This window comes from Manacus candei, unplaced genomic scaffold (assembly GCF_025592945.1).
Source record: "Manacus candei isolate 608988 ecotype Guabito, Panama unplaced genomic scaffold, ASM2559294v1 h1tg000018l, whole genome shotgun sequence".
Classification (NCBI taxonomy): domain Eukaryota; kingdom Metazoa; phylum Chordata; class Aves; order Passeriformes; family Pipridae; genus Manacus; species Manacus candei.
In genome coordinates this window covers 5,864,364-5,887,254 of record NW_026138066.1, presented here as the reverse complement: position 1 = coordinate 5,887,254, position 22,891 = coordinate 5,864,364, and the positions used below count along the sequence as shown (strand labels likewise).

At 43.5% G+C, this 22,891-nt stretch overlaps 1 protein-coding gene and 1 long non-coding RNA gene across 2 annotated transcripts in view; one reads left to right on the top strand and one right to left on the bottom strand.

Moving 5' to 3' along the window:
* The window catches only part of EP300 (E1A binding protein p300), a 60,032-nt gene extending 45,493 nt beyond the window's left edge, over positions 1 to 14,539 (top strand). The window contains exons 23-32 of the mRNA XM_051784180.1: positions 332 to 409; positions 1,455 to 1,522; positions 2,851 to 3,001; positions 3,557 to 3,703; positions 4,128 to 4,241; positions 5,968 to 6,133; positions 6,776 to 6,940; positions 8,993 to 9,154; positions 9,568 to 9,849; positions 11,119 to 14,539. Coding sequence (XP_051640140.1) covers positions 332 to 409; positions 1,455 to 1,522; positions 2,851 to 3,001; positions 3,557 to 3,703; positions 4,128 to 4,241; positions 5,968 to 6,133; positions 6,776 to 6,940; positions 8,993 to 9,154; positions 9,568 to 9,849; positions 11,119 to 13,350 — 3,565 coding nt within the window. The 3' untranslated portion in view covers positions 13,351 to 14,539. The remainder of the gene's footprint in view (positions 1 to 331; positions 410 to 1,454; positions 1,523 to 2,850; positions 3,002 to 3,556; positions 3,704 to 4,127; positions 4,242 to 5,967; positions 6,134 to 6,775; positions 6,941 to 8,992; positions 9,155 to 9,567; positions 9,850 to 11,118) is intronic.
* Positions 14,540 to 18,979: 4,440 nt separating this feature from the next.
* LOC127469644 (uncharacterized) lies at positions 18,980 to 20,247 on the bottom strand. Its single transcript, XR_007904029.1, has 2 exons — positions 19,594 to 20,247; positions 18,980 to 19,382 (listed from the first exon to the last, which is right to left on the bottom strand). It is a non-coding gene; the product is annotated as an uncharacterized LOC127469644 (long non-coding RNA).
* Between the last annotated feature and the right edge of the window lie 2,644 nt (positions 20,248 to 22,891).

Sequence of the window (22,891 nt, the reverse complement as noted above, 5' to 3'; positions counted from 1 at the left end):
CACCTTTCTGCAGTATATCTGCAATGTACCCCAGGGTTTGCAGTTTACAGATTTTATCCTTAGAGGGTCTTCACTTCTAAAGAAATGAGTGGATGGCAGTAAGACAAGCCAATGGTAATAATAATGTGTCCTTGCTTGGTCTACCTGATTTGAGCTGACAGGTTCTTAATTCATTCTGGAGGCTGTTCTCAGCATAGATGTACCTTCTATGTTGTATAGGCTCTAAAACCTAAATGCTAGAAGTCCTCTAATTAAATATTACAAAATATACAAGCAAGTCATTATACTACTAACCTTTGCTCCCCTTTGTGCTTTTTTTTGCCTTCTGCAGATTTGTTGAATGTATAGAGTGTGGAAGAAAAATGCACCAGATCTGCGTTCTTCATAATGAGATAATCTGGCCTTCTGGGTGAGAAATTTCTCCTTACTAAGTAGAGAACATATTTAGTATTTACTATAGCTAGTGCATAAACTTCCTTATATAGGTTATGTTTAAAAGAGTGTCTGATGGAAGAAGTTGCATTCCCTGAAAATTTTACACAATCTGTAGGATAACATCAAATTTAGACATCATATCTGACTGTGTTGTGTGTTAAGTTGTTTTTTATCTTTAATGTTTCTAACGTTTCTTTGTGTGGAAGAGGGCGTTTCAGCCTTTTATGTTTAAAGACGCTAGCCCTTCATGAAAAGATGTTTTTAGTTCTGGTAACAGTTTGAGTGATCAGTTTTCTGTACAAACTATACGACTTTGTCATTTTCAAAAAAATTTTGTAACAACTGAAGAATTTAACAGGTGAATTAACATTTTTGACCTCGGTGATCATATTTAATTTAAAAAACAATATAGTCTTGTTTAGATGCTTCATGGTTCTTGATCAACATACTGGGTTTTCTTCTGATTGATTTAAAAACTTTTCATAAAAAATTTTAAATTATATGTAGGTAAAGTTCTAGAAGAGCTTAAATATGTCATTTCTTGACAAGAAATCTATGAGAAAGCATTCTGTTGTCCCATCCACATTGCTGTGGAAGAGCGTGGACACCCTGTAACTGAGGAATAATCAGAATCATTTCAGTCTATGGTGTATTTGGGCATTTAAAAAAAATCAACCTTTTGCTTAGTGTTGTGGTATCTCATCTTCATCATAGGCAGCAGTTTGAGCTGCTATTGTTAGACCTGCCGGTGGAGACTGTTTCCTGGGCTTGCAGGTGGTGACATGGGTGACTGACAGGAGATGCAGTCCCTGGAGCTTAGATCCTCCTCTCCAGCTCTGAAACAGTTGAGCTGTTTCTGCTGGCACTGTTCTTCATGCTGTCTTTTATTTAAAATTTCAGTTAGTGTATTTTCCAGATCAGATAAGTTCTGGTGAAGGATTTTGCTTCTATGGTAAGGTGCTAGAGGACTTGATGATCTGACTTGGGGTGACTTCACTGTCTCCTGTTTTTTGCTTCAGCTTCGTCTGTGATGGATGCCTAAAGAAAACAGGAAGAACCAGGAAAGAGAACAAATTCTCTGCTAAAAGTAAGATTCTGACACTTGCACCAACAAATTTAAGTAATATGTTAATGGGGAAGAGGTGACTTCTATGCTTGTTTTGCATTTATTTCAGTTTTTTGGAGTTATAGGATACTTTTGGTCAATTTTGACCATCAGATCTGTGATGTTCAGAATGATACTCTGTCATAGAAAAGATTAATACACTGTTTTAGAGCACTTCTACTGCAAGATACACATTTTTTTATCTCAGTTACAGTATTGATAGTGTTGTGAAATAGTTGCTGTATGACTGCAGTCTAACTTAAGTTTATGATAACGTATTTAAGTCACTGTGACTACCACTGCTCTTAAGAGCTTTGATGGAGATCAAGATTGCATCACCTGGTGACAAAACTCTCTATAGACATTTCCTCTTGATCAAGGCAACTGGTTTGATGGCTGTGTAGGAGGAAATGTGTGCAGTCATTGTCCATTTGTTCTGTAGACAAAATAAGTCTTTCAGAAACTTCTTAGGTTTGTGTACTTCTTATAAATAGTGAGGATTTATGTTTCTCCTGAAATAAAAAAAATCCCTAGCCAACCAATAGCATCAAAATTCAACAGACCATTCAGTGAATGGTTTTAACATCTGAGTCTTTTCAAAATCTCCAAAATCAAACTCCCTAGATTCAGGAGGAATACAAGGGTTCTTTTACCATTTCTATCAGTTTTGGTGTCTAGCAACCTGAAAGTATTGCATACTTAATGTAGTAGAGTGATCTACTTTTTAACAAAAGATGTCAAATGGGGAAAATGAAAAGCTGATTGGCAGATGTGTAACTCTGCCAGAAGTAATGGCTAGTCATGAGGCAGGCCCTGTTACACCAGAAGTCTTATGTTCCCTTTCAGCTTTAGGTTTTTGTTAACTGATTTTGTGCTTCTTTAGTTTTCCTTCCATTGTTGAAATATATTCTTTTGGTAATTGGAGAGACTAACTTGGCTAGTATGGCTTTATAGACAGAATATACTTGCAAATGCAGTGTCTACCTTTGAAGATATGTCTGAGAGCAGTGTTTTGTAATCCAGTTTAAGTAACTAATAACTTCTATTCAGGAGGAACCTTAATTGTGATTGACTTTTAAGACGGATAGAAATTGGTTTGTAATACAGATTCTTCATTCATTTAAATAATGTATAAGCCATAAATGTGCCTGCAGGGGAAAAGCAGCTCACCCCATCTAGAAGTGTTAGGGTTTAAAGGTAAAGCTTTAATTTACATTAAGATACTGCACGTGTTAACAGTCACTCTTCATTTAACATCTGAGTAGAGAATTCACATATGAACAGTTCAGAGCTGTATTTTTCTCCTGCAGGGTTACCAGCTACAAGACTTGGTACCTTCCTGGAGAACAGAGTCAATGATTTCCTAAGACGACAGAATCACCCTGAGGCAGGAGAGGTTACAGTTAGAGTGGTACACGCATCTGACAAAACTGTTGAAGTAAAACCAGGAATGAAAGCAAGGTATGTTCTTTCCATTTCTAATTTTGCTTTCTTTTGGGGGATGTGGAAGTTATTTGTACTTACATGATACTCTTTTGATTAAATAAAATTGTTTAGGTTGGAAAATACCTCTAAGATCGAGTCTGACTGTTACCCTAGCACTGCCAAGGCCACTGCTAAACCATGTCCCTAAGTGCCACATCTACATGTCTTCTAAATATCTCCAGGGATGGTGACTCAACCACGTCTCTGGGCAGCCTGTTCCAATGCTTGATAGCCCATTTTGTGAAGAAATTTTTTCTAAAATCCAATTAAAAAAGACTCTTGTATTCAAAACCTCATCACCAGCCAGTTCTTGACAAACAGATGTTCCAGCAGCATATTAATTTGTTACGATGTGGGTCATCTTTTTCATGGTAAAAAGTGGATGCCCTGTATTTGAGTAGTCTGTAAGTGTTTAACTTTAAATTTGCACTAAAATTAGTAGCGTGGTCCTTATCTGTTGCCTTCACTAGTAAGATGCGTTCTCTAACACGCGAACATATGTGGTATTCCTCTTTCCCCTCTAAACTGCAGGTTTGTGGACAGTGGAGAGATGGCTGAGTCTTTCCCTTACCGAACAAAAGCTCTTTTTGCCTTTGAGGAGATTGATGGTGTAGACTTGTGCTTCTTTGGGATGCATGTGCAGGAGTATGGCTCAGACTGCCCTCCACCCAATCAAAGGTGAGGAACTGCATGAAGGTCGATTTAATTTGGTACTCTCTCAGTTGGGTGAACTTTGTGAAGTTCTGTATAGAGCTTCCTGTGGCTCCTGTGAGACTCTTAGTGTTGTTAAGTTCTAGAAACAAAGTAGCTTCTGCAGGGAGTAGGTGAGAGTTGCTTCTTACTGGGAATGCTGGCTGGCAGTGTCACCTTAAGGATCATTTATCAATATTCTCAAGGAAGGGATTGTATAATTTTAGGGAGATGAGGCTAGGGTATCAAAAGGAGGCCAAGTTTCTAGAGGTAAATTAGGATCAGAGACTTTGGAGGCTGCTGTTTTAATGGATGCTTCAGATGTATAAAATAACATGAATAAACTTGTAGAACCACTTTGAAATCTCTCTTCCTCCTCATACCTTCTTCGGTTTGTTTTTTCTTTTTTTAGGCGAGTGTATATATCTTACCTTGACAGTGTTCATTTCTTCCGCCCTAAATGCTTGAGGACTGCTGTCTATCATGAAATACTAATTGGATATCTAGAATACGTTAAGAAACTAGGGTAAGTATGTTTTTAACGTTTTCTTCTGTACAGCATTTGTGATAGGTAGTTTTTAGTGCAAATTAAATTACTACATTGAATAGTTCAGAATATGGTGCCTAGGTATCATATCATAGCAACAACTGTACATAGTTGAAAAAGGGAAGAGACAAAAAGGGGTTGCAGGCTTTTCAGGAAAGGCTTGTGCTTCAGATATTTTTAGGTTTCCAAACTCACATAAACTTTCTTAAATCTAAGTAGAAAAAGTGGGCTATTATCTAGTCCATAAAATTTTGCTGCCCATGTTGTTTGTAGTGTAGTCCTTGTGTAATGCTACTGCTTTAATTAGGTCATTCCTTTGGGCTGGCAAGTAAGTTCTTACCCATGTTTATAAGGAGAAAGTTAAGTGTATTCTGTCTGTACTGATTAACTCTGTGATAGTTGTATAAGGTCCCTGAGGAATCTCTTGCAGAAGGAGTAGTTGAAATTCTAAGAAACTGAAGAGTTAGGAGAGAAAGAGAATATACTTGGGACAGCACAAAAGAACAAAAAACAACTGAAGTAACGAGAAAGGTGGAAATCAAATGACTGTGATTACTGAAGTAGAAAGGGCACTGAAGTAAACATCAACCTATTGTCAAAGGTATCTGTGTAGCTTGGCAGAAAGTTATTTGTGAAGAAATTGTTAGGGACTGTGTTTAAAGCGGGTCCTTGAGAAAAGTTAGGGGAGTTGAAATGGAGGTGAGTGGTACTGTCTTCAGTGAGAATTCTTTAGTACTTCAAAAGCATACATTAGGATCTTTCTGCTTCTTTTGTTGTGTATTTTCTAACCTGCAAGTCTGTACAACTGCTGTACAGAGCTCAGGCCTCAAGTTTTACTTAATGTTGTTTTCTGTGCTAATGGGTAACATCAGGATCTCATTTTGGGAAAACAATATTGGTCACCCAGTATCATCTCTCCGTTCTCAGGCAGAAGGAATGACAACTGGCTGCAGTTCCCAGGGTTTGGGTAGGGTTCTGCAGAGCTGTTTCTCAACATGGCAAGGATGGTTATTTTTCTCTAACTTGAGAGCTGATTATTCCTCCTACTGGAGTTCTTTTCTAAAACTAATAGAGAAGAACTGAAGATGAAGAAGTGATCTTTGGAGTTATATTCTCTGCAGCTGCTACTATTTGGTTGTCATCTATCTTGATAGTATTCTAGACTGTGCACCCAATAGCATGGGTTGACAGGGACTGTTTATTCCCAGATAAAAGGGTGAAACTAATTGGTAAAACTGATTCTCAAAGTTAAAAACCAGAGGATTTCCAATAGAAAAGTGGAAATTCTGTGTTTAAGTAAATCTGTTCTTAAAATGTTGCTACATAATGAATTACTGCAGTGTCTCAAGCTTTTATAGTGAAATACCTCATCTCTGTCTTTCTCCCATTAGTTAACTGGGAGATGGCAATTGCAGGTCCATATCAGGCTTCAATTTTTATCTAGGCTGGAAAATGAACACACCTTAGATATAGACTACTATATATATAACTCTGAATTTAAAAAAATGAGTGAAAAGACGAAAAGATTACTGCCTAAACACTGGAATTAAAACGAACCAAGACTGGAATTAGAATACAGAGCCCTGTAATTATTGTCCATCTGGGAACTGCGGCCAACTAGGTGGTGATGCCACCTGGTGGCAGAGAGGAGAGCGCGCGAGTGTCGTCAGAGCCCACATGTCCCGTTTTTGTCTAACCATGCCAGGTATACTACTGGACACATCTGGGCATGCCCACCCAGCGAAGGAGATGACTACATCTTCCACTGCCATCCTCCTGACCAAAAGATACCCAAACCCAAACGACTGCAAGAGTGGTACAAAAAGATGCTGGACAAGTCTGTGTCGGAGCGCATTGTCCACGATTACAAGGTGTGTTAAGTGTATGCTGGGGGACATTGACCGATCTTGTCTTGCCTTTCTTCCTTGCCTTATTGTGCCTGATTCTTGGCATTTACTACATTAGTTTTAAGTGCATTGAGCACTAAAAGTTTGGAGTTAAAACATATCCTCTTCAAAGCATTTAGCTTCTGAAATTGTTCTAGCAAGACTTTTGAAATGATTCCTTAGAACAAACTAAATTCTTGAGGAATACTGTAAAAGAGAGCAAAAGAAAATACATGAGATCTTAAATCTTCTTGTGTTAGATAAAAATGGAGGGTTAGGATGCTCATGCAGTTAAAAGTATGTAAAATCTTTGGAATTATCAGTACTTCAGCTATTGTCAAGATTATAGTGATTATATTGTCCCATTTGGTAAGTATGCATATTGAAATCTAGCACATGGCAATGATTTTTTTCCTTCCAAGTGGGAATATTTGAAATGTATTTGACAAACTATAACTGATGCAGTGTTAAATCTGCACTTAGAATGTGCTCTCATGAAATGTATTGAAATATTAAGCTCTCCTCTGTTTGGTCTGCTTATGCCATTTTTGTCATTTATTGGGAACTTTGCCTATGGTTATGTGACTTGTAATAGTGGTAACCAATAGTGGGTTTGCTCCCTTTTAGGATATATTTAAGCAAGCAACAGAAGATCGTCTAACAAGTGCAAAGGAGTTACCTTACTTCGAAGGGGACTTCTGGCCTAATGTTCTAGAGGAGAGCATTAAGGAACTAGAGCAAGAGGAAGAAGAGCGGAAGAGAGAAGAAAACACTAGTAATGAAAGCACAGATGTAAGAATGCTTCTGCTATTTCATGATCTAATGTAAAGTTGTGATTATATGTGGCTAATTATAAAAAAAGGAGGGGGCCAAGGCACTTTGGTTAACTGGCCTTTTCACCTTTCACTGTAAGATAAATTTCAAATTTACAGTTTATAAATTAGAGCTGTTAAAATACCACTAAACTACATTTCGATGAACAGCAGCTGTTCATATGGCTACAAACCTATTTAATTACCAAAGGCAATAAGGTTGAAACAGATGCTAGTTGAATATTTTTCTGCTGAAATCCAATTGTTATCCATGTTCATGTTGCCACTTCAGCCTGACTTGGAAGTGTTTTTCCTTAAGCTTTAGCTTTTGAATAGTGGCTAACTCTTTTCTTCTAACTTAGATGTTCTAACACCAATCTTAGCAGATGGTCTGAGAAGGTAGCGGAGTGCTGTCAGTTAGTACTTGACTCTCAATAGGTTTGTTTACTAGCTTTGAGGTATTGAGGATCTGAAGCACAAATTACTGCTAAACTGTTGTTGGGCTACTTTAAACTAGAGAAACTTCTTGCTGGTGTCTTGTGTAGGGGTTTTTTTGAGAATGTGCAACTGTGTTTTCACATTCCACAAAAATAAGGCATGCCTCTTAATTCAGCAATAAATTTGAAAGTGAACAGATGCAGATTTTATGCATCTGCCTATCCTTGGATCTTCTAAGCTTTTATGGAAGAGGTGGTGAATCTAGGATAAGGTTAGTACTTTTGCTCACACAGTAGTACTTGTTAGTTAATTCTGTTTAAATGCTACTGCTTCGTCACCTTATCAGATACTAGATTTTTGTTGGGGTTTAGAATTTTTTTTGCTAAAAGACCTCTGGATCAAAAAAGTTAGGTTTAACATTACAATTAGAAATTGTACTTCTCCCGTGCTGCTCTTTGCAATGCCTTCTTTCAAGGACTTAGTTCAATCTAAGTGCAAGAGTAACATGGGAATTAGGCAACTGGATATCAAATTTGCATTAATTAACATCTTTCTTAGCAAGGTATTGTTTGTTTTCCACGTGGTATAGCTGCAAGTTCCCATCTCTCTAATACACGAGAAACCTCTCGCGAGGAATTGCTCAGCACTCTGTGTGAGATTGGTCAACATTTAGTTGAGCCTTCACAGCAGTTTGGCCCCAAAATCCTGAGGTGGAGCAAGCTTGCAGAACATTACTATTTATCCTTTATTATTAAAAATATTTTTAACTCTTCATTGACCCTATTTTTTACCTCTTGAAAATGAGGCAATAATAAATTGTACTGTCAAATGAAGTGATAATCATTCATGGTCACTGGAAATTTCCGTTCTGGCAGTTATTTTAAGCGTAGGAAAAATGCTTATTTGGATAAGAATTGCTTTGATCCTTGGTCATCATATGCTGTCATGTTTTGGGGGGCCCTTTGACCAGCCCAGTGAGGAATAAATGCTCATTGCTAACTGAATATAGTTAAAATTAAGCTGACCTGTTTTGTTGACTGTTGCAAGATGTGACAGGAGGAAGGTGAACGCTAGAAATAGCACTGCTAATGTCTTTTGGACGCAGAACAACAGCTTCATATCAAAATCAGTTTAGTGCAGTCTATTAAAAATAAATCTCTTGGAAAGCTGTAGGAAACTAAATTTAGGTGGTTTAAGTCTTTCTTACTTCTGGTTAGTGTGGTATCAGTTGTACTTTTCATTTATTTTTATTTTTGAATTGCACTGAGAATTCATCTGCTGAACCCCTTTGTGATTGTCCAAGAGTTTCTTCAGTGTGCAGCTGTATCAGACAAACAAGTTTCATTAAATAATGTTTCCCTTGCACCTCTTGAGCATTTATGCTTTCAGTATTTTTAGATGTGTGTCTTGCTGATCTTGATATCTTTTGGAGTGATTCTAATGGAATTAATTTAATGTTTCTGGGGACCCTGATAAGTGTCTTCAGAGTAAATTATTGTGAAGTGTTTTGTCCTGCAGTTACAGAATATTTGAAAGTAATAAAATGCTAAATGTTACTTGGATACCTGACATGAAATGTCTTTAAAATTACTAGGTGAGCAAGGGAGACAGCAAAAATGCCAAAAAGAAGAACAATAAGAAGACAAGTAAGAACAAGAGCAGCTTGAGTCGTGGCAATAAGAAAAAGCCTGGCATGCCCAACGTGTCCAATGACCTCTCCCAAAAGCTGTATGCCACTATGGAGAAGCACAAGGAGGTAAGAGTTGATTGAATGAGAAATATGTATTTTACTTCAGTAAAGAGGTGTACAAAGCTTTGATACTTCAAACAGTCATGCCCTGTAAATTATACAGGTTTGGCTGGAGAGTTGAGAGGCACACCAGACAGATAAGTGCCAGTAAGTCTGGGTGCTCTTTGCTGCGAGGGCAGTGGGGATAAATGCAATTGCGCTCGGGCAGAACTTCTGAACAGTCTAGATTGTCACAACAGTATTATGGTTCAGTCCAGTCCCCCTTACCTAATGCTTCAGAGGAAGGTGAACCTGCAGGGCTCCCAGAGGTCTGAGATTTCCAGGTCCTTACCAAGCACACCACCTGGTGATGTGTCATTCAAGTGTTAGTTGGTCTTGGAATTGGACTCTGTGTAATGAGGGGTTTTTTTATTTTTTAGGTCTTCTTTGTCATCCGTCTCATTGCTGGCCCTGCAGCCAACTCCCTGCCCCCCATCATTGAACCTGACCCACTCATCCCATGTGACCTGATGGATGGGCGTGATGCTTTCCTAACCCTTGCTAGAGACAAGCACCTGGAGTTCTCCTCACTACGAAGGGCCCAGTGGTCAACCATGTGCATGCTGGTGGAACTGCATACACAAAGCCAAGACCGCTTTGTTTACACCTGCAATGAGTGCAAGCATCATGTGGAGACCAGATGGCACTGCACTGTCTGTGAGGTATGTTTGGTGAAGTCTTCCCTGCTTCTGTCTCTGTATCTTTGTGCCCAAAGTGCTTTTTACCTGAACTGATTTCTCATTGTTAACTGATGGAAAAAGATCTGTACAGTTCATCCACTGGCAGTAGAGAAAGAAAGGAGAGAAAACATTTTCCAGAACAGGCAGTTCTATTAATCTGCTGCTGGGAGTGATTCCTGTCTTCTACTTTCAATCTGTGGAGAGCTGAAGTAGAATTGTGTTTCCTGTAGTTCATTTGAGGTGCTGCTGCTTAAGCAGTTGGGAACTGTAGCAGTTGCTTGAGCTGTAATGGTAGGATGAGCTGATTTTTCTGAAGAGCAGTGCATACTTCCTTCATGAAGAGTCAGAAGTGTTGGGCTGCACTATTTCTGTAAATAGGGCGCTCTGCTGGTTTTCTGGGTTTTGCTATGCTACAAGTCAGATCCCAGTACTTGGGCAACTCCTCCACTACTCCAGACCACTGCACTCAATCTTTAATGCTGTGCCTTCCAGGAGCTGGACTGTCATTGACTCTGGCTTGAAACTTAGTTTTTTTGCCTGCTGGAAGGGAATAGCTGTCTCAGATTTGGTTCTGAAAAGCTCTGATTAAAAGCTGATGATTCCATTTGCTCTTGTTAAAATAATATATGGTTTTATTTTCTGTTACATACCAAAAAATAAATTCTAAATTAATGACTCCTGAGAACTTGGGTCTTTTCCTTAAAGATCAATTCCTGAGCCCAAACTCATGTGCTGTCACTTTCACAGAAGGTAAATGCTGTTCCGTTCCTCTCTCAGCACACACTGTTGTTTAACTCATATCTGCAAACTAAAAATGCAGCTTTCATTCTCCTCCTTTGAAAACTGGTACCTCTTCTGCCACTCTTGCCCTCTTCTTTTAAAGCAGGAGCAGATGAGCAGCTATTTGTTCCTTGCTTCCTTCTTCTCCTTTCTTATTGGGAAAGAAAGGGGTTTTTGTGGCCCAGCTGAATAATGTGTGGCTTATTATCTCAGAGCAGACTTGTTTTTCAAGGTATATGTATTTGTGTAACTTTCAGATGCCTGTACACCCACACACTTTCCCTGGCTATAATTTGGATTTATTCCTTCTCTAGTACCTCAGTGTGGCATAAAAGATTGAATTTTTCCCTAGAGCAACAATTTGCCTGGAACAGACTGGGAGTAATTTGTTGAGGCGGCATGACATCATTTATTCCTTTATTGTATGGAGTCTCAGGAACACTGATAACTCTTCCTTTGTTGTCTTTCCAGGATTATGACCTGTGCATCACCTGCTATAACACTAAAAACCATGACCACAAGATGGAGAAATTAGGCCTTGGTCTAGATGATGAGAGCAACAACCAGCAGACTGCCACCACCCAGAGCCCTGGTGATTCCCGCCGCCTGAGCATTCAGCGCTGTATCCAGTCTCTGGTCCATGCCTGCCAGTGTCGGAATGCCAACTGCTCACTGCCATCCTGTCAGAAGATGAAACGGGTCGTCCAACACACCAAAGGCTGCAAACGCAAGACCAACGGAGGGTGCCCCATCTGCAAGCAACTCATTGCTCTCTGCTGCTACCACGCAAAGCACTGCCAGGAGAACAAGTGCCCCGTGCCCTTCTGCCTCAACATCAAACACAAGCTCCGTCAGCAACAGCTTCAGCACCGCCTGCAACAGGCGCAGATGCTCCGAAGGAGGATGGCGAGTATGCAGCGCACCGGTGTGGCAGGCCAGCAGCAGGGATTGCCCTCGCCCACACCAGCCACCCCAACGACTCCAACGGGCCAGCAGCCCCCAACACCACAAACCCCACAGCCCCAGCCTCCGCCTCAGCCTGTGTCGCAGCCTCAGCCTGCTCCTCCCAACAGCATGCCACCCTACACCATGCCAAGAACTCAGCCCCCCAGCGCTGTGTCCCAGGGCAAGGCAGGTGGCCAGGTGACGCCTCCAACTCCACCCCAGCCACCGCAACCACCAGTTCAGGGTCCTCCTCCGGCAGCAGTGGAAATGGCCATGCAGATCCAGCGGGCAGCAGAGACCCAGCGCCAGATGGCACAGGTTCAGATCTTCCAAAGGCCAATTCAGCACCAGATGCCCCAGATGCCACCTATGGGAATGAACCCTCCACAGATAGGCAGAGGTCCTAGTGGTCATATAGATCAAGGAATGGGGCCAGCGGGAATTCAGCAGCAGCCGCCATGGGTGCAGGGGGCCTTGCCCCAAGCTCAGCTGCAGCCAGGAATGCAGAGGCCATCCATGATGTCAGTAGCCCAGCCGGGTCAGCCAATGAATATGGCCCCTCAGCCAGGGATGGGTCAAGTACCTGGCACTGCTCAGCCCAAACAACCACCTCTGCCCCAGGCGGCCTTACAAAACCTACTGCGGACTCTCAGGTCTCCCAGTTCACCCATGCAGCAGCAGCAGGTGCTTAACATCCTTCACTCCAACCCTCAGCTGCTGGCTGCTTTCATCAAGCAGCGGGCTGCCAAGTATGCGGGGTCCCAGAACCCGCAGGGCATGGCAGGCCAGCCTGGCATCCCACAGGGGCAGCCAGGCCTGCAGCCACAGCAGGCCATGCAGGGGCAGCAGGGAGGGGTGCACCCCAACCCAGCCATGCAGAACATGAACCCCATGCAAGCAGGAGTGCAGAGGCCCAGCATGCCCCAGCAGCAGCCACAGCAGCAGCCACAGCAGGCCATGGCTGGGATGAATCCTCAGGCGCAGCAGATGAATATGAATCACTCGGGAATGGCTCCCCAGTTCCGAGACCTCCTGATGAGACGGCACCAGATGATGGAGCAGCAGCGCCACCAGCAGCAGCAGCAGCAGCAACAGGGAGCAGGACCAGGGCTGGGGCCAGGGATGGCCAACCACAGCCAGTTTCAGCAGCCCCAGGGCGTCGGGTATCCCCAACAGCAGCAGCAGCGAATGCAGCATCACATGCAGCAGATGCAGCAAGGAAACATGGGACAAATAAGCCAACTTCCACAGTCCATGAGTGCAGAGACAGGAGCCAGTTTGCAGCAGGCTTTCCAGCAGAGGCTACTTCAGCAGCAGATGGGGTCCCCAGCTCAGCCCAATCCGATGAGCCCCCAACAGCACATGCTCCCCAACCAGGCCCAGTCCCCGCACCTCCAGGGCCAGCAGCTCCCTTCATCGCTCACCAATCAAGTGCGTTCTCCGCAGCCTGTTCCCTCACCACGGCCCCAGTCCCAGCCCCCCCATTCCAGTCCATCCCCTCGGATGCAGCCTCAGCCTTCTCCACACCACGTCTCCCCGCAGACCAGCTCCCCACATCCAGGACTGGTAGCTGCCCAGGCTAACCCCATGGATCAAGGGCACTTTGCCAGCCCGGACCAGAGTGCAATGCTTTCCCAGCTTGCTAGCAATCCTGGCATGGCAGGCCTCCATGGTACAAGCGCCACGGAACTGGGGCTCAGCTCCGAGAACTCAGACTTGAATTCAAACCTTTCACAGAGTACACTAGACATACACTAGACACATTGTAGCATTTTGGGAGCAAAAAAAAAAAATTTAAAAAAAAAGAAAATAAAAAACTTATTTTCTCAAGACTTTTTGTACTGAAGACAAATTTTTTTGAATCTTTCTTAGCTAAAACAACATTTTTCCCTGGAACACATCTGAACTCTGCAGCAGTAGTTTGTGGTTTTAAAAGCAAACCTACAACGAACCTGAGGGACAGTAGAGTACAAAGAATATATTTTTGTTATGGCTGGAATCATAACCAGTCCTTTTTCTTGGTTTTTTTTTTTCCTCGTGTGCGTTGGGGAGGTTGGGGGAGGAGGATGATCTTTTGGTTGTTCACCAAAGGATGCCCTGCTCATACCTCCAATAGGTTTTATTTTTTTTTAAATTAATGAAAATATGTAATATTGATAGTTATTATTTACTGAGGCAGATGGTAAACATTTTCCCAATTCTGGTTTTTCTTCATGTCACTGCAAAAAAACCACCACAAAAACAGAACAACAGAAAAAACACAGGAGAACCTTTTCCTAAAACCGGAGGACAAAAGGGGTTAATGTTGCTTTAAAAAAACATTACATATATAAATATATATATATAAAAATAAATACCAGTCTTTTCCTCTTTGGTTGGAAATATGTCAATTCTTTGAAAAAATGTAAAAATATTAAATAACTCAGTCCCCTCCTGAAGTCTACTTTTGTCCTCCAAGAATTTTCTATACAAGAGTCTGAGCTTAAAAAAAACTTCAAGTATTAAAGTAATTTGTACATGTAGAGAGAAGACAACATTTTTGCAAATACACAGGGGCAGCTGCCAAATGGATGTAGTATATATATTGTGGTTTCTGTTTTCTTGAAAGAATTTTTTTCGTTATTTTTACATCTAACAAAGGAAAAAAAAACATAAAAAAGAGGGTAAGAAACAATTCCAATGGGATTATTTCAACCTGAGAAAAAGTCCCTGGGGTTTCTTCTTTATGCTTGCTTTCTCTCTCCCATGCCCCTTTCCCACCCTCTTCCACTTTCTGTAAAACTTGAAAATAGAAAGCAAAAAAACCCTCAAATGTTGTAAATCATGCAATTAAAGTTGGTTACTTATAAATAAGAACTTTCGATCACTGTATAGACTGTTAAAAATTGATTTCTTATTACCTATTGTTAAATAAACTGTGTGAGACAGACAGTCTGTTTTTAATGTTTCCCTTCTCTCCCACATGTGTTACTTGTTCTTAAAATGGTGGGGGTAGCGGAATATGTGCTACTTCAAATGCTGGCTATTTAGAAGTCGGAGAGCTATTTAATGTATATGACTGTTTTAAAATGCAAATCTCTAATAAGGGATGTGGAGTAATAATTAGTCTTCTAAGCGGACTCTTTTGGTACAGCTCTGCATTCGCGTTGTTCCCGGCATGTATCTTACCAAAGAAACGAGGTCTGACCTCGACAGTTGTGCCAGGCAGCTGTACCCCACCCTGCTCACACAGCTTGGGAGCAGCTGATCTTCAAAGGACCTATTTTGCAGTTTGAAATGAGAACTATTGTTTGGATATGTGATATTAAAAGATCCTATTTCACTTGTAACACATTGTGCGCCTTTTGGCACTGAAGTTGTGAGCACGAGGTAACCCTGTGTGCATGTCCTGCACACCGAGACGGCATGTGGGTGCCCTGTCACCCCGTGTCGGATCTGGTGACCTGCCAGGTGTAGGGGATTTCCTCAACAGGAATGCTGTAGCAGTGGAGCATGCACGTAGTAAACCCAGCTGTGTGCTGCCCGTAGCTGTGTGCACGTGGAGTTAAACCTGTCGTGCCGCATGTTGTGCGCTGGTCATCTTGTATGTGGCTGGTTCATTGAGGGCTTCCCAAACTCCAGCCTTACGCTGTGCAGGTGCATACAGTGCTGACTGCCTAAGGAATAACTTTCACCAGGGCCTTATGCATCTGGAAGACCCAGATGTGACCAGAGCACAACATCTGTGTAACGCTGGTTGTGTTGTGAGCATCAGTGTATGCGAGATCCCAGACAAACAACAGGAACAAGCTGACCTTGGGAAACTGCTGATGGAAGAAGGTGGAGGGGGGGAAGATGGATGGATGGGAATCTCAGCCAAGTGCCAAACAAAAATAATGGTGTGTTACAATGTGAATGGATATTAGAGGCGCTTCAAAAACAGGGGAGTAAAATGCTTCATTTGTGGATATAAAGTGCTTGATTTGTTAATATAAGCAGAAGTAGGGCAATGAATTCTTGTATTTAAAAAAAGGGGTTTGGTAGCAAGCTTATGGAAAGTTCCTGGGAGGCTAAGAGAAGCAGCCTTTCTGTTTTGGTGTTCTCCTTTGGATAATCCTCATACCACTCACTCCTGCATGGCACAGACCAGCTCTGCACCAAAGCCACCATTACCCTGACCTGCTCTAAGGAGAGCAGAAAACAAACCCCCCACATGTTGAATGCCAAGGCAGCAGTCTGGGATGGTTTATATGTGTGTGCTCCCCAGTAAGCTTTTGTCTTCTTCCCTGCCACCCAAGCAAAGCTTAGATTTACTTTCAGCCTGGGGAGGCTTCCCAGGATGGGACATTAATAAAATTCCTTCTGAGACCACATACTGGCTAGCAAAGTGAAAGTGTGCCCAGCTTTCTGACTTGCAAAAGGCTTGACTTGAAAGCTTTTAGTGCAAACAGCTTTCATTTGTGCTGCTGAGTTAGCACACAAAACGTGGTTCGAATTTGTCCCAACTGGCATCAAAGCATCTGAATGGGGAAGCCTCAAGACCTTGCAGAACAAGCTATAGATCTTCCAACTTCCAAAGATGCCATGAGGCATTTTATGTGACAGCACAGCTGCTCTGTCCCTCTTTGTACGTGCTGACTCTGAGCCGAGTTCAGTTTGTTGAAGTGATGTGGATGATCAATGGTCTTGAATTTGCAGGGCGTGTCTTTCCTTTACATCCCTCCGCTTCTGCTTTCCATGATTCTGCTGGAGAACCGGAATCCCTCATTTGGGGAAATACTATGGCTGACTCAAGTAGTGGTAGGATTTCAGGAAGACAACAAAATTAGGGTATCATCTGTACCTCTCTTGCCGTTCAGTTGCATCCAAGTTAGAGTAGGTTGTTCCACTCCCACCTATTTGTTAGACTCTTGGACCGACAAAAAGAACTCACACTCAAAGTTCTAGCAATCCAATCAGATGCTTACTGTCCAGGTACAACAATGCTAATGCTTCTAGTCAAATAATATGCAGTTCAGTGACATAAACTTTCTAGTGCTTGCCCTTTCCAATGCCCTTTTGAGTCCTGGAGTCAATGACTGAAGTCAAAGTTGGGGAGGGCTTGCAGCGAGTTAATTGAGGGGAAGAGTGTAATATTTGTGGTTTATCCCTCAGTCTTGGGGACATCCTTAGGTAAAAAAATACACCTTGCTCTTTCCTAGTCCCTGGTTCTTCAATTATGTCCAAATTTATTGTTTATGGAGTGTTTTAAATACATTGTTGCATCCTTGTTCTTTGTTGCTCCTAAAACTCCAGTGACTTGGCCACTGGTGAAATTGCTCATAGCCTGGGTCTGCATTATCCTCCTGTGACTGTGTCTACGCTGATGCATTTATTTATATATTTATTTTTAATTCTGTCATCATGGATACTCTGTTCTACACAGAGCCTCTTGTTACAGAAGGACAGAATGGCTGAGGTGGACAGGCACCTCTAGAGATCATCTAGTCCACCTCCCTGCTCAAAGCAGGGTCACCTAAAGCAGGTTGCATGTCCAGATGAGTATCTCCAGGAGGGAGATGCCGTGGCCTCTCTGTCTTTGGACACACACCCGATAACCCCTCCCAAGGTGTCTATACACATTGGTAAGACCCCTCTGCACCTTCTCTTCTCCAGACCAAACAGTCCCAGCTCTCTCAGCCTCTCCCCATCTGACAGATGCTCCAGTCCTCTCATCATCTTCCTGGACCTTTGCTGGGCTCGCTTTACTGTGTACGTGTCTCTTTTGAACTCGGGAGCCCAAATGTGAATGCAGCATTTCACATGTGGCTCATGGGTGCTGAGGGGAAGGATCACCTTCCTCCACCTGCTGGCAATACTCATCCTAACACAGCTGAGGAGGCTGTTGGCTGCCTCTGCCACAAGGGCACCTTGTTGGATACTGTTCAACTTGCCATCCAGACCCTCCAGTCCTTTTCTGCCAGACTTGTGCTGATGCATATGGCATTGTTCATCCCAGGTGAAAGACTAAAAGACTACATTTCCCTTTGTTGAACTTCCTGTCAAGCCATTCTTTTAGCCTGTTGAGGCCCCTCTGGATGGCAGCACTACCCTTTGGCATATCAACCACTCCTCCCAGTTTTATACAGCTGTAAGCTTCATGAGAATGTATTTGGCCCCATCATTGTGGCCACCAATGAAGATGATGTGAAAAGGGATTGTCCCCAGTACCAACCCTTGGAGTACATCACTAGTGACTTGCTTCCACTGAACTTTGTGCCAGTGATCCCAATCTTTCAATTCATTTTATCCATGTTTATCTAGCCCATACTTCCTCACTTTGTGAGGCAGTAGTCAGAGATGGTGTCAAAAGCCTTAAGTAAGTTCAAGATAAAAAAACATTTGCTGCTGTCCTCTCATTCACCAAGCCATCCCATAAGGCTGTCAGGTTGCTTAAGCTTGATTTCCCCTTCATAAATCTGTGACACCTGCTGTACAACTGGTTGTTGATCTGCAGGCTGCATCTCTTCCCCCTCAGGTACTTCCCCCACGCAGCTCCCAAACTCACGGCCATTGTATCCAGAGCCATGAAGTATGCTTGGTATGCCCGGGGTCTCCCCTGACAGTATCATTGGTGCCCACATGGAAGAGCAGCAGCTGCAGAAATGAGTGTGAGGGCTGGACAAGCCTTGGCAAACTCTCCATACCATCCCAGATGGGAGAACCCAGCAAGCAACACATCTGCTTTGCCAGGTTGGCAGATGGTGGCCTTCATCCCCTGCAGCAGGGAGTCTCTCACTACCAGCACCCAGCACTTCCACTGGTGCTGCTGCGTGGCTAAGGCAGGTCAGATGTTTCTCTGGAAAACTCCTTGCTGTTTGTTCAGTTTTTTCACTGGAAACTCCAAGCTCTCAGCCTCACATCTGCTCAGGGGTAGTGAACTGATGCTGTTCTTGTCCTGTGTGTGTGCAGGTGGAACAGGAAACATCCTCCTGATGCCACAAGTCACGAGCTTCCAGCCTTCATCATTGATTCCCAATCCAGTGCGCACAGACTCTGCCTTCAGTACACACGGGACATTCGGGCTCTTGAAAATGCAGGGTCTCCAAGAAGATCCTGTTCTGCCCCAGCCTTGGCCAAAGCAAGAAGCCTCCAACACTCCCTGCAGCACGAGACTTGCAAAGCCATATCCTCCCACACAAGAGCTCAGCCTGGGTAGAGGCTCTGACATTACAAGGGAAGCTGTTCTGGAGTCTGTGGGAGCCCATGCCCTGTGGCACACCACCATCCCCTGGCTCCTCTGTGCACACCCACTGTGCAACCTCCTGTGTCAGTTCCTGCTCTCCAGGAGCTGTGCTCCAGGCCCAGCAGTTACACAGGCTTCTCCCTAGCACTTGCTGTCTGTCATTTACAATGACACATACACGGCAAGTGTCACTCCAGATAATTGCACAAAACCCCAGACAGTGCCGGTAACAGTCACCTGGTCATCAGAGAACTGTTGTAAGAGTGAAACAATCTACAACAAAGCTCCTGGAAGGCTGAGACAAGTCCAGGCAAAGCTCGTGTAACGCAGAGCTTGTGGCCTTTTACAAGCAGTGGCAGCACCACAAGGCTGAGTTACATGATGTGGCACTGACAGCCATTCCAGCTTCTGTTTCATTTTCCAGAGCCTTCTCCAATGATTGATACGCAGTTTCTCTGCAAGAAACTCCACCTCCTGTTTCCAAGATGGTCTTTTTACACACACCGTGTCCTTGATCACGCTGCTCCCAGTTCCAGCTAAACTCAAGGACTCCAGCCCAGCCTCTCTGCACAGTCTGGAGCAGGTCCTGTATTGAAAGACAGCAGCAGTCAGAAGAGTCTCCTCCTAATGACCAGTTCTGCCTAAGTGTGTGACGAGGCTTCCTACCCGAAAAATGAGCTTTTCTTTGAAGAGCAGCCATGGGGTGCCCTGGCTGGGGAATGTTTGGTTTTATAATGCCTTTCAGCTGCCTTCGTACACCACCGCCCTGTCAGCTTGCACAAGGAGTCATTTCCTACCTTAGCTTGTCAAAGCAGATCACGTGCCATAGATCCCGGCCTGAGACAGAGCCTAGCCCAGCCCGTAAAAGTGAGAGAGCACAACAGGCTCCATGCACAGGCGCTGCAGCAGCCTCTGTGCTTGCATCATGGCTGGAAGGGCGCCGAGCTGCTCCGTCAGCCTTGCAGGCGTGGTGTGTGCATTGGCATTTGCCTGCCCGACTGCGATCTGGCATTTTGTTTAGAAATGTTGTAAGGAGGTGCCTCGCTTGCATTCCCGTAGAACGGGGTTGTTTACAACTCCCCAGCAGGGATCCTGCGCACTGGATGTTTGGAAGGGAAGCCTGTTCTGTGACTGGTGCTGTGGGATAGCCTATGAGCAAACAGCCAGGGCTCCAGTCTACTCTGCCTGTTGTAAGGAGTGTGGTGGATTTAGGGAGGGTGGAGAAATTACTGTTGGCACCATCTCCCACAGCCATCTTTGAAGCCCTTCCTAGCTCCTGGTGAAGTTGGCGTGGCTCGGGTTGTGCCAGGTGGTGCTGGGTGGTGACAGGCTCTGGTGTATCTTGGGAGCACAGAGCTGTGTGGGTGTTTTGCTTCTCTCTATGCCCCAGCAGTCCCCAGGGCAATGGCAGGAATTGGTAGGCAGTGACAGTGGCATTGCCAGAAGAGAGCTCTTTGCCAACCCCGCTCCTCTGACTGAAAGTGCAGAGCTTCTGCTGCCCGGAAAAGGGAGGAGTCTTTCCCTCCCATTGCATCTTGGACTCTTTCTGTGGTTTCACCTGACAGCAGCCTTTTCATACTGATCTTTCTAAAATTTGTGTTGCAGATGGCATCAAAACAGGGACTGAGCCCAGAGCAATAATGGGGAAGGAGATAGGAAAAGTGAAGTCTAATCGAAGTTTTGGGATTTAGTTTCTTGAGATTGTCGGTGCTCTTCTCTCCCTAAAGAAAGGAACTCTCTTTGCAAAGATATTATGATTCATGTTACATAACAGAGTTTTTATTATCTAAGAGAATAAGTATTCCTGAATCTAACTGAATTCGATTCACATTAAAATGAATTTATTTAAATACTATTATTTATTGAAAAGGCTTATTTAGAACTTAATGACAAATGAACAGCCCGAAGATGGGGACTGCCTTTAAATCTGTTCTGTGTCAACACAGAACTCATTTTTTCCCCAGCCTTCAAGAAGTCTTGAACCAGCCTGTCTGTGACCTAAGGGAGCAGCACTGCTTGTTCTGCTCTGGGAAAGGAGCAGGGGGTGCACAGCAGCTATACCTCATAATGTGTTCCATGAAAGATTATTGCAGTAGGAAGACTTAATGAACTTTTAATTTTATATCTGTGTCTTTTCTGGAAACAGCTTTCTGGTCTGCCCATGCAGTGCAGTGTCTAGCAGTATCTGTAAAGGAATATCAGCCTTTATAATTGATTTCATTATTAACTCATTATTTAAATACTTTAAAAGCCATTTTCTGTGTAACAGTGCTGGAAAGATGGTTTGGAAAACCTGAACCTGGAGGACATGGGACTCTATGGAAATTTGCTGGTCAAGTTGCATGCTGGCTTTGCCAGCTCCCTGCCACTGTCCCTCTGTGACCAGGCTGTGACCCCAGTCACTGCCCCGGATGCTCAACATGTTTCACACTGACAATGATGCTCCTTCGCACTCAGACTGATGGGCTGTAGCCTCGTGTTAGAGCCTTTGGACTGTCTGGAAGAGCAATCCATGTGTATCTGTAAGGTAAGCTTTGGGAATGAACATTTGCCATGCTGCTTTACCTTCACCTGCAGCTAAGGCTGTACAGTAGGCACAAGAGAGGAACATGTGCTTCACATGTTATTTGCTCAGCTACTCACTACAAAGTCTGTACAGAATAGGAATGTTCAGTACAGCTGTGCTGGTTTAAAAGTTAACCAGCAGGGGGAATGAACCCAACTCAAAGGAGAGATTATAAGTCAGAATAACAATTTATTAAAATAATACAGTAAGTACAATAATACAAACAAACAATTGGTCTCAACCCACAAAAACCCAAATGTGTAACCCAGTACCCTGGGGCCTGAACAAAGTGGTGTTCCTTGGGCCCTGTTTGAGTCCAAAGTAAAGGGAGAGGGGAAGAACCTGCTGGTGGGAGAGCTGCTGCAGTCTGGTCAGAACTGGTGATCGCAGTCCAGTGGTGGTCTAAGTCTGGTTGAGAGCGATGAGATGCAGCCGTCCTCTGGATCCCACGAGTGGGTTGAAAAATGTTCCAAAACTCCAAGATTATATATCCTCCAGTTCAGGCAGGAATGCTTGGTACTCTCCTCAGGGCGGGGAGTTCACAAAGGGTGTGAGGACAGAAACATCCTCCTATCTCACAGGCCTCTTAACACCTAGTTTATAGCCTGAGGAGTCAGGCTCTATGGGCAGAAGGTGCGAATAGTCTATTGACAACAATAGTCTAGTTTCTGGGAAATGACATGGAAGGCTATAGAATACAGTTTTGGGTTACACCCACCATGCTCTATGGGCAGAGGGTGCGAATAGTCTATTGACAACAATAGTCTAGTTTCTGGGAAATGACATGGAAGGCTATAGAATACAGTTTTGGGTTACACCCACCATGATGAACTGATCTCAGCTGTCCTAACTAGGACAACAGCCTTTATTTTTTCTTTATTCTTTTTACAATGTCAGCAAAATAACAGTGATAGCAAAATAAAAGGGAAATAGAACTAACTCCAGGGGACTTACCTTTTGAGTAAAAGAGAATCAATGCCAGAGACATACACTGAGACGCTTCTTGGCTATGCTTTTGTATTTTCATTTTTCATGGTTTCATTTTTCATATTTCATATTTTCCTAGTTCATCTGTTTTCACTTTCAGGAACACTGTGTTCAGACCCCCACACTGATGGTGATTGGTCATCACATCTGTCTGTGGGGCTGACGTTTGGGGTGTTGTTGGGGTGTTTTATCATTTATAATGTTGTTACATGAGTTCTTGAAAAGCTGAGAGAGCTGGGGTTGATCAGCCTGGGGAAGTGAAGGTGTCAGGGAGATCTCACTTCAGCCTTCCAGTACCTGAAAAGGGCTTATAAAAAGTGGGGAGAGGGACTTTTTATATGGGCAGATAGTGACAGGACAAGGGGCAATGGTTTTAAACTGAAAGAGGGCAGGTTTAGATTAGATATCAGGAAGAAATTCTTTGCTGTGAGGTTGGTGAGGCACTGGCACAGCTTGCCCAGAGAAGCTGTGGACTCTCCACCCCTGGAAGTGCTCAAGGCGGAGCTGGAAACAGGGCTCTGAGCAACCTGATCTAGTGGAAG